The sequence below is a fragment of the Nyctereutes procyonoides genome, unplaced genomic scaffold (assembly GCF_905146905.1).
Source record: "Nyctereutes procyonoides isolate TBG_1078 unplaced genomic scaffold, NYPRO_anot_genome, whole genome shotgun sequence".
NCBI classification, from domain to species: domain Eukaryota; kingdom Metazoa; phylum Chordata; class Mammalia; order Carnivora; family Canidae; genus Nyctereutes; species Nyctereutes procyonoides.
In genome coordinates this window covers 20,263,020-20,273,587 of record NW_026575041.1, presented here as the reverse complement: position 1 = coordinate 20,273,587, position 10,568 = coordinate 20,263,020, and the positions used below count along the sequence as shown (strand labels likewise).

Genomic DNA, 10,568 nt, shown 5'->3' with positions numbered 1-10,568 from the left:
CGGTCACCTGCGGAGACGGGCGTGGCCACGCCCCCGAACGCTCGGACCGGCGGAGCGGGCCCCCTCCTCCTGACGGCGCCCAGGCACCGCCCCCCGCCACTCGCCCCGCCCCCGCAACGCCAAAATGGCGGCCCGGGCCTCGCCTCCTCCCGTTCTTCACGGTCCTCGCGGCGTCCGATTGTTCTCGCGAGATTTCGGGCCCGCTATTAGCTGGGTCGCGGGGGCGGCCTTCCTTTCCTTCCGCGTGGTTGTTGGGGTAGGCGGTCGTGGCGTGGTGGGGTGCTCGGGACGGGGGGTTGCTGAATGCGGGCCTCCGAGGCCAGGGTTGCGAGGCGCGACTCCGCAGCAGGGGCCCGTGCTGCGCCGGCACTTGAGGCGCGAGCCGCTGGCCGCGGTGGGTGGGGAGGAAGACCCGACCGTCGGGCCTGGTGAGCTAGGCAGGGTCCCTGCGCTGCTCCGGAGGCTGGAGCCGCGGAGGGCAGGCCCCGACGGTGGGGGCCCGCCCCTGCACCGTGATGGGCGTGCTGCCTAGGGTCGGGATGCAGGTGGTAAGGACTACGGACAGGGACACGTGGCCTCCTGCCGGATCTTGGAATAGGAAGGCGCGTTTCTTGGGGAATGTTTTGTGAACGGTTTCCGGGAAAACGGTTTTTGAGTAAACTGTGTTGTGAAAATGCGGTCTGTTCTAAAGATCTGTAATAGGAAGACAGCTCTAACCTCCAGTATACCCCGTGCCATTGCCCCCAATATTTGTTAAATTTCGTGTTTGAGCATTTATCTAATTAATTCTTAGGTCTTTGCATTTTAAAGAACTACCAACCAATCCTAAGGTTACTGTGAGTCCGCCGGACAGTTTGCAAATCTCCAAGACTTGCGTTGACCTTCATGTTTTTCCGTATTTGAGATGTTTTGCCATTTTATCCTAGGGTTTCTTTCTTCATCGCTCAGTTGTCCTCAAGCATACTAAAGACTAAACACAAAAGCGGAAGAACGCCGGCATCCTCTATAAGGGAGATGCGGTAGTGAAACAAGACTTCTTTCGGGGTTTTTTTGCCCATTACTCTTAAGATCTCCCAAGGAGATTTTGAAAAGGGAAACATAGGGCACCACTGTGTGGTCTGTGAGCCTTACACTGAAAAGTTTGAGAATTCAGGACTTAAAAAGTAAATATGCCAAGGAAGAGGTTGCACGGTGACATTGATGAATCGTGCGTAGGGTGAATGAGAAGAGGCTACAAATGGATATCCAGGATTTTGGATTGAGGTGGTAAATCGTGATTATTTTTCCTGGTATGCTGAGGCAACACTGCCTTCTGGCTTTGAGTTACTCCAAGGAGTTTACGTCTGCTGCAGCCTTTGGCCATTAATTGTACGTGAATACTTGTACATACATGGTTAGTAAAATTACATTTTGTTTTATGAGAAGATGTTTAATACTCTTTATGGAAATGACAGTATCGTTCTGGAATCTTAATCCACTGGATAGATTTAGAAGACAACTGAAAGATGGAAGCCATTCAGTTTCCAGATTTTAGAATTTGATTGGAAAATGATAATTCCTATGTAAGAATGTTAAGGGCTTTGTATATAATTTTGCCTTAATTTACATAAAATGGCATAATACGACTACATTAAATTTTGTATTACTGGGATACTAGCTGATTCTGTTGGCATTTGTTCAGAGACTACATTTACTGAATTTTCAGAACTCTGAAGCAAACAAGTGGTGAATACAATTTGGAGAGGACTTGGGGGAGAATAAGTAACGAATTTTTTCAACCTATAATGGCATCTAATTCAGCTGTAGAAATTGACAATGAAAGGTAAGTGCCCCCCCCTTTTTTTTTAAATTCACCACCACCACTAGATTTTTTACTGCAAAACTGACTAAATTTGACGATAACCTTTGTATTACTGGGTAAGCAGTAAAGATGTTTTTCAAGAATTAGGAAAGAAAAGGAAGGTCTTCAGTTTTACACAGGTCTTCAGTTTATTTAGTTAACGGTAGGACATGTTCTAACCAGGGAAACAGGAGAATATTCTCTGGGTTAATTTGATATCTCTTTCTGACTAAATCACTCCTAATCTTAAAACAGGAAAATGGACATCAGTGGGGAATATTGCTTAAAAATCAACTTGTGATAATGCACATTATAATAGTGGTCGCAGGTAATATATACATGATGGAAATACCTAGTTACTGGGAAATCAAATCAGCGTTCCTCCTGTTTTCAAGTCAGTATCTATCTGCTAGGCTACTCTTGCATTATATCAGGCAAGCTCTAGCAGTAAACAAGACTGTCTTTGGAAATTAAAGTTAACATTATTTCTCTTGGAAAATCATTTTTTGGTAAGTGCTATGGCATATGGCACATGGTGTTATTATTTCAAGTAGCCAGAACTAAGGAGTTGGCTTAGTTAGTACTGAGCCCATCTTTTTAAAAATTATTCTGAACATGTTTTCCGGCTTTTGGTCTGTGGGAGAAAACTACATTATGGTAATAAGTATTTGGTAATAGAAAAGGGTGCAATTAATTCCCCCCCCCTTTTTTTTCCTAGTGATAATTCTTCTGGTAGCAGCTTATTTAAGACTCAGTGTGTCCCTTACTCACCAAAACAGGGGCAAAGAAACCCTATTAGAAAGTTTGTTCGTTCATCTGGAGGTGTTGAAGCAAGAGATTCATCTAGTGACTCCTCTTTTGAACCAAGACCACTGACTTTAAAAGCTATTTTTGAAAGATTCAAAAAAAAGAAACGTAAAAAGAGGAAATATAAGCCAAAAGAAAGACCAAGGGGAAGACCAGAAGGAAGAAAAACCACTAGACGCTCCCAAATAAATAAGAAACAAGTTAAAGACAAAGGATCTGGGTTCCCATTTTTAGAATCTGAGAATGTAAAAAAGCCATTACCATGGAGAAAGATTTTAAGCTTTGAGGTGAGTCAGTATTTTATATGTAGATACATAGCTAAAATGTCTAATCTGACTTGTTGGCCACTTTTAGAGTTTAGATATGCCAAAAATTGAATCCGGACTTTGATAATAGTCTTCTGTAGTGACTTAACTGCCACTTCAAGACCAACCCATCCTTTAGTACAGACTTCACCTGGGTTTCTGGGTGGATTCTTAGCTGGTATATTCAGTGAATATACCCATATATGAGGTGCTTCAAGGCTGTTTATATAAAATCCCTTGGTCTCATCAGGTCATTATAAACATCTCTCAAACTCAAGTGATTCCAGGTGTTATATAGTAACCTAAGTCAAACCCACCCATACCTTCCATGTGCAGTGGCTTTAGTAGAGGTCATCTTATACTGAATACTCGATTTTTGACAGAATTGCCTGATAACTTAGCAGTAAATTCAAGTATTTGAGTTAAATGCTTGCATAGTTTATAATATTTGCTCTAGAATTGGTGATTTCAAGGAATACTCTCTAGACTTTTATGTTTTAAGCTGATTATATGAACATTAAAGATTTGTTTGCATTGAAATGTTTTTAGAAATTCCCAAACCAGATTTGTGCTTAGTTTTTCTTGGTATACCAATTTAGATAAATTTGATAATGTGCTGGGTAGATAGTGGATTCCTTTTACAACCAGCATCTGGTATATGTGACCCACATATGGAAGAGTGAGTAAATTAAGATCACTTACAGAGTTTGGTAATCTTGAGGCATCTTGAGCTTGAGTCATGAGAGAAAATTTTATATTTTGTAAAACTATTAAAACTGTTTGATATTCAGCAAGCGGTGGCAAGAGGATTTTTCAACTACCTTGAAAAATTGAAATATGAATACTATCTCAAGGAATCCTTGAAACAAATGAATGTTGGTGAAGATTTAGAAAGGGAAGATTTTGACAGTCGTAGATACAAATACTTGGATGATGATGGATCTCTCTCTCCTATTGAAGAGTCAGAGTAAGTTTAATCATGTGACATATTTTGTTGGTCTAGATTTTATTGAATTAAATCTGTTTTTTAAATTTGAATGTTGGCGCACCTGGGTGACTCAGTGGTTGAGCATCTGCCTTTGGCTCAGATTCTGATCCTGGGGTCTGGGGATTGAGCCCCGCATTCGGTTCCTGTGGGGAGCCTGCTTTTCCCTGGGCCTATGTCTGTGCCTGTCTCTCTGTGTCATGAATAAATAAAATCTTAAAAAAAAAAGTAAATTTGAATGCTAATTGTTCCATACTGTTAGGGATTTGTCTGTACTTGAATCGTGATGTGAGCACATACAGTAAGCCATGTGGGTTGTAGTTGAGCTTGGTGCTTGAGCCATCCATTTTGGGATGTTATATACATGACAACATAATTATTCTCCTTACTAGTATTGCTGCTTCAGTTGTATATTAGGACTGTATACTACTAATTGGGTTCTAGAAGATTTTGTCAGATGAGTGAAGATATATTTTAATGTTACAGAACAGTGGAAGAGGCTGCAACAACTCTTGAACATGATGATGGATGTGATATAAAATTGGTGGTAAGTGACATTTTTGTCCCATTTCATTTTTGGAGGATAGCAGTTCTATGGGAATAATCTAATCCATTATTGCCTGAATTTAGTTCTTGAAAGGCGCAATGGATTTGTTGCAGGGAATGTAAAAATAAAAATAGGGGTTATTTGGATACTTGGTGAGAACACAGGCTTTTCAGTAGTGTTAATAAGTTAATAGGTTAAGTTTTGCTGTTAGGATGTCTAATTAGGATTTTCTAATGAAAAAAATAAGCTGAATTTGGGTTTTCAACATCAGGTCTTAGTCACCAAGTGATTTAAGTCACCTAGAGTTGTTAATGTGTAACTACTAAAGCAGTAAAATTTAGTAATTAATTTAGTAATTTAGTAATTTATTACTATTTATTTAAAAATTTAGTAATTAATACTGATTTTTTTTATGCAGGACAATAATGAATTCATAGTAAGTTCTGAAATACCAAAGAAAATGAATCTGTATTTAGGACAAGAGGAATATACTGAAGAAGCTGCTTCGTCTAAAAAGAGAGCATCAAAGTCCAAAAACATGGGACAGAGGATAGAATGGTCTGAAAAGGAAGAGATAGGAATATGAATATTAAGGTAAATGGGAAACAACTTTTCATAGAAAGTAAAGGTGATAGAAGCAAATTACCTACCTATGTTGGTGTAGTGATAGAACCTGGTTAAGGAGAAAAAAATCTCTGAACAAGTTATGAAACTCCTACTAAAGAATTATTAGAAAAAATACTTTAAAACAGTGAAATAATACATAATAATACATGTAGAAAAAATTGAGACTTGCATAGCACCAAATAAGTAGAAGATCTTACTGTTTTGCCTATATTTGTTTATTTCAGAGTTTGCAAAAATCAAGACTTTAAGATATGGAAGTTTTTTCCTTTGTGGTTCTATAGTAGCTACTTGCTACTTTAATACTTGGTCTTTATCTCCATATAGACTCATTCCTTGTAAGCATTTTAAAAATTCTTACCTTGTAATTTACAGTGACTTCTTTCAATCTGTTGTAAATGGAAGGATATTTGAGCATTCAAATTAAAGAAATTAGAGACTGTAATCCTGAAACCTTTATTGTAATCACTAATGATGGACAAACAACCACAACCATCGATTCCTCTGAGTACTTAAAGCCTTTTATCTTTTTTTTTTTTTTTAAGATTTTACTTATTAGAGTAAGAGCATGAACGTGGGGAGAAGCAGATTCCTTACCGAGCAGGGAATCTGACACAGGGTCCAATCCCAGGACTCCCAGGATCATGACATGAGCCAGGCAGGCACGACTGAGACCATTTTGATCACAGTTATTCAGACAACAGAGACCTTTAGAGTCGAATGTATAGTACTGTAATAAGCACTTATAAGATAGTTAGACTATCTCAACTACTACTTTCTTATCACTATTGTATATTGCTAATTAAATTATGCCACTAAATATCTAGTTTTTTAGGGATCGCACTTGTACATGTTTTTGTTTAGCTGTGAACAAAGACTTAGACTAAGTGCAAAAAATAAATCCTCTTTTGCAACCCAGAACTCATGGCTCAGTATGAGTTCTGATACAGATAAGAAGGAACAAGATCCCTAAAGCAGATTAAAGTGATGGTGGGGGTATTGATAAACTGAAGGTAGTTCCTAGGCTGTAGAACTACTAATGGCATAGATATAAGGGAAATGTCAGCTATGTTGAATTGGTATTCTAATTTTAACATTGACATGAAACAAAGATGCCTTCTTTTTTTAGGCTTTTCACTTGAAAACAGTGTCTGGACTTAAAGGTATGTCTTCTGCTTTAGGTGAGCTTTTGTATCGCATTTGTTTAAATGTACTTTGTCAGACAACTTAAAACCTCCACAGTTTTGTTTTTTGTTTTTTTAAAGATTTTATTTAGGGATCCCTGGGTGGCGCAGCGGTTTGGCGCCTGCCTTTGGCCCAGGGCGCGATCCTGGCAGACCCGGGATCGAATTCCACACCGGGCTCCCGGTGCATGGAGCCTGCTTCTCCCTCTGCCTATGTCTCTGCCTCTCTCTCTCTGTGTGACTATCGTAAATTTAAAAAATAAAAAAATAAAGATTTTATTTATTCATGAGAGACACAGACAGAGGGAGAAGCAGGCTCCATGCAGGGAGCCTGATGTGGGATTTGATCCCCGGACTCCAGGATCACGCTCTGGGCTGAAAGCAGGTGCTAAACCGCTGAGCTACCCAGGGATCCCCCTTCCACAGGTTTCATTCCTGAAAGACATTTTCCCAGTTTTAAATTTCTGTTTATAACATGATTTCAGAAAAATGAATTTTAGGGTTCACACATTTTACAGTGATAAGTGCAAGCTTCAGTTTACTTGCAGGAAAAGGTGTTTATGAACTAAGTTTATAAAAATCAGAATACTGGATACCTGTTTTATGCATTTACTTTATTTTAAAACTAATGCATCAAAAAAATAAAATAAAACTAATGCATCATCTAAAATGAAGTGTAGGATTTAATAGTGTGATGTTAGAAATGATAGAGGACACAAGATTTCCTAAATCTGAATGATGCAAAGATTAATTAGAAAGCACTCAATTTATCTTCCAATAACTTCCTAAATGGGAAAAACATAAATACAGCCACATTAATATTTTCCTGTATTTTTAATAAATGATATCAAATAACTAGCTCTCAGATGAGGCAGAAAATTAAATTGGTAGAATCTGGAATGTTCTAGACAAAACATGGTGATAGTAGAGTTTGCAAAATCAAGACTTTAAGAATCTTTTTCCTTTGCTGGTTCTCTTTAGTAACTACTTGGTACTTCACCTTTAGTACTTGGTTTTCTTTTTTTTTTTAGTACTTGGTTTTCATCTCAGTACAGACTCAGACTCCTTTCCGTAAACATTTAAAAAAATCCTTATGTAATTTTTTATGGAATGATTTCTTTAAATTTGTCATCAGTGGATGGTGTTTGGCTTTTTGCACAATTTCGAACTCAGAGCAGATCACAGTTATTTTTGTAGTAGAATCTTTAAAAAATGTAAAGGGTTTGAGGTCTATCCCGATGGGGCTTTTTCTGTAGACCTACATCGTTGGAAACGCCTCATAGAGTATATGTGTGGTTTCCTTTATTCACAGAACTATATGTTAGATCTGTGGGAAAGAACTACAAGACATCTATCGGCTAAAACTCTGTGAAAGACCTAATCACATCTTTTAAATCTTAGGTATTGGCGTATCCCAACAATCTGTACAGTTCTAGGGTGTGATAGTTTAGGTAAGTTTTCATTGGGGACAGTGTAATCTTTGGGGTACCATCACAGTTCACATGATGAATTTAACTGTTCAACTGCTGAATGATACAGACATGAACTAAAACTTAATTCTGATAGAGCTGATTATAGCTAAAAAAAATAATTTGGATACTAACATTTTTAGATTTTAATCAAACTTAAATTGTCTTTAATCTTTTATTTGGTATGTTATCTGTAGGGGTGAATACGATTTGAACTCATTCATGTTTAGAGGTAGGTGGAACGTATAATTTCTGTTGAAATTTTTTTTTCTGTTGAAGTTTATTAAGGATCCAAAAGTTCTGAAAAAATAACAAGTTGTGAGTACAGCATAGTCTAGTGTTACGCAGGAGTTAATTTGATATGCAACAGAAGTATCTAGATCTTCTACAGAATTGGGCAAACTGAAGAGACTGCTTATGTATAGAGAATAACATGAAAATGCCCCTCTCTTTGAATCTTTATTAAACAAGTTTTGTGGTTCATCCTAATAATGAATATCTGGATACATTGCAAATAGGGATATATTGGATTTTCTTATTTTGCCTAATAGCAATCTGAGCAACTGTGATCCTGATTTCTAATGCATGATTTCTTCTAGTGATTTGACTTAATAGTTCTGTATGTACGTTATATAAAGATAGGAAAGATAACAGGAACTAGGTTTACAAATTAAGATGCACATAAGATGGAATGATAATTAGGAACAAAGGTCAAAAAAAGGAATAAAGGTCAAAATACTTTATAAGAACTAAAGTTTCTTGAAGTTTCTCAGGTAGTAGCATTGCGGTCTTGAGGTAGAGGGGTTTACAGTCTAGTCAGGATTGCACTGCATGGTATCTGCACTTAGCAGCTCAGGTCCTGCTGGGTGTTCAAAAGACAGTGCAATAGAAATTCAGTATCTGGCATCGTTGGTTTTCTTGGCTTTGTGCATGTTAAACCTGGTATTTTTATTGAAACAGTATTCCTATAGTTTTTCATTATGTTCAGTTTTGAGGTACTCTTAAGAGGAACTAATGCTTCTCTTTTTCTAGGATGTTTGAGAACCAGGAAGATCATTTATCTATTTAGACCCTAAATGGGTAAGGCTTTCTATCTCTTGCTTCTAGTGGCTGCTTTCTTTTGGTTGGGAAAACAGCAGGACTTCTATAAAGATGTAGAAGCCTTTGTATAGATTATAAGCTTGAGAATTTTTATAAAGCCTCATTCTAGATGGAAATGGGCACGGTCCTTCATGGTGTCCAGAAATTGTTAATGTGGCTACATTGAGACACAGGTTATGCTTCCATCATAGCAAGTTTATTGCTGTGGTGACAATGAGGCCTGTAACATTTTGTTAGGCTCATGGGACAGAGTAGAAGTGAGACCTTTCAGTATTTTAGGTCATTTGCCAAAATAGCAATCTGTACGTCTGCAATTTTCTAGGGCTCTAAAGAAATTGGACCTCAAAGATTACAGGTGAGATTTCCCTTCAAAAGCCCTTTGTTATAGGAGATGGAATCCATTTATTTACTTAATTTTGCAGCAGCTAATTCTAGTGGTTCATTATCTCACCACTTTAAAAAAAAAAACCTAGATGTTATTAAAAGGACACAGTGAGTGTTTATATGGTTACCAGTGATTTGTGATGTTATGATGACAGGCAAAATGTTCAACTGCTCTGAATGGGCTGAATGAAAGTAGCCTTTCTGAACATCCATCTAAATGTAAAAGTTAACTGAACCATGAATAGCTACTTTTGGTGTTAATTATTACAGGGCGTTTCGTGTCAGGGTATGAATGCAGATGTAGATATAGCCTTAATTTGTTCCAACATTTAAATGAACTGAATTAAACAATTATTCCAACTGTAATTTTTAGTGTGGAATTTTCAGCCCATAACTAGTACAGAACTGAGTTTTGGGATACTTTGGAACCTGTATGTAATTAACTGCATTTTGAAAAATTTAAACTTTAAAATCTTCCATAGTGGGGAGTTTTTGAAGTATGTCCATATTCAAGTGGAGATCCAAGAAGACCTCTGGCAAGTTTATTCTGTATTTTAACCATATAATGGTCATTACCAAGGCTTTGAGAATGCAGTTTCTCATTTGCTGTGGACATGACCATAAAAAAATTTTCCCATTAGGTTTTCTTCCTTTTTTGCTAGTTTGCTAGCATTCAGCCTATTGGGAACATTTTTATCAACCCCATTCTGTTTCCACTGCCTAGATCAGCACTGTCCAGTATAAATTAACACAGGCCATAATGTGATTTGGTAGTAGCTATATTTCAAATTCTCATCTGACTACATGGCTATTTTATTGAACAGTGCATGCCTAGATCTCTACTCTTGCAGATGTCTTTTGCTTAATCCTTCTGTTGTTAACAATCATGCATGTTTCTGTTACGTAGGACAGTGACGGCTGTGGATTGAACAAAAGTTTGTTTTAAAAGGTATGTGCACATTTGAAAAAATAACTAGTAGGTCATTTCAAAGAGGGCTTGTGGGACTAAAACCAAGAGCTCTTAACGCTGTGACCAAATATTGGAGTTCTCCATAGGATGTAATAGTTACTCAATAGTGCTATGTTTTTTCCTGAGGAGATACAGGATTTAGTTGCTTCTATGACTAGTCAAGTGGAATTAAGAAATGACTCCCTTAACCAGTGTCTACTTTCGTCCTCAGTGCTATTTTGGTTGAAGATCATCACTCTGGCTTTGGTGGAACTATGGTGATTGGCGGCAGAAGGAATCACATGTCAAATATCTTAAATAAAAATATCTTAAATAAAAATTTATTAATTTTAAATAATTTTGCCTATGCCAT

General features: G+C 37.5%; 1 protein-coding gene and 8 non-coding genes across 33 annotated transcripts; all 9 read left to right on the top strand.

The window, feature by feature from the left end:
* Positions 1–22: 22 nt before the first annotated feature.
* On the top strand, positions 23–10,553 carry TAF1D (TATA-box binding protein associated factor, RNA polymerase I subunit D). Of its 25 annotated transcripts, XM_055320643.1 has the most exons (9): positions 271–1,822; positions 2,559–2,934; positions 3,744–3,919; positions 4,424–4,484; positions 4,903–6,271; positions 7,694–7,743; positions 8,794–8,841; positions 9,185–10,195; positions 10,428–10,553. In XM_055320643.1, exons 1-5 carry the CDS (start codon positions 1,785–1,787, stop codon positions 5,068–5,070), a joined length of 819 nt encoding a protein of 272 aa, XP_055176618.1. In that variant the 5' UTR covers positions 271–1,784; the 3' UTR covers positions 5,071–6,271; positions 7,694–7,743; positions 8,794–8,841; positions 9,185–10,195; positions 10,428–10,553. The 25 variants fall into 25 exon arrangements, with proteins under 25 accessions (XP_055176600.1, XP_055176618.1, XP_055176613.1 ...); XM_055320638.1 differs by having other exon boundaries at positions 8,794–10,195; XM_055320646.1 differs by having other exon boundaries at positions 4,903–7,743; positions 10,154–10,195.
* LOC129506864 (small nucleolar RNA SNORA40) lies at positions 5,948–6,073 on the top strand. Its single transcript, XR_008663891.1, has one exon. It is a non-coding gene; the product is annotated as a small nucleolar RNA SNORA40 (small nucleolar RNA).
* LOC129506860 (small nucleolar RNA SNORA18) lies at positions 7,515–7,645 on the top strand. Its single transcript, XR_008663888.1, has one exon. It is a non-coding gene; the product is annotated as a small nucleolar RNA SNORA18 (small nucleolar RNA).
* LOC129506866 (small nucleolar RNA SNORD5) lies at positions 7,789–7,860 on the top strand. The gene has a single exon (XR_008663893.1). It is a non-coding gene; the product is annotated as a small nucleolar RNA SNORD5 (small nucleolar RNA).
* LOC129506856 (small nucleolar RNA SNORA8) lies at positions 8,585–8,723 on the top strand. Its single transcript, XR_008663884.1, has one exon. It is a non-coding gene; the product is annotated as a small nucleolar RNA SNORA8 (small nucleolar RNA).
* On the top strand, positions 8,959–9,093 carry LOC129506858 (small nucleolar RNA SNORA1). The gene has a single exon (XR_008663886.1). It is a non-coding gene; the product is annotated as a small nucleolar RNA SNORA1 (small nucleolar RNA).
* Positions 9,385–9,457, top strand: LOC129506855 (small nucleolar RNA Z40). The gene has a single exon (XR_008663883.1). It is a non-coding gene; the product is annotated as a small nucleolar RNA Z40 (small nucleolar RNA).
* Positions 9,813–9,939, top strand: LOC129506859 (small nucleolar RNA SNORA32). Its single transcript, XR_008663887.1, has one exon. It is a non-coding gene; the product is annotated as a small nucleolar RNA SNORA32 (small nucleolar RNA).
* Positions 10,225–10,353, top strand: LOC129506857 (small nucleolar RNA SNORA25). Its single transcript, XR_008663885.1, has one exon. It is a non-coding gene; the product is annotated as a small nucleolar RNA SNORA25 (small nucleolar RNA).
* Positions 10,554–10,568: the final 15 nt, after the last annotated feature.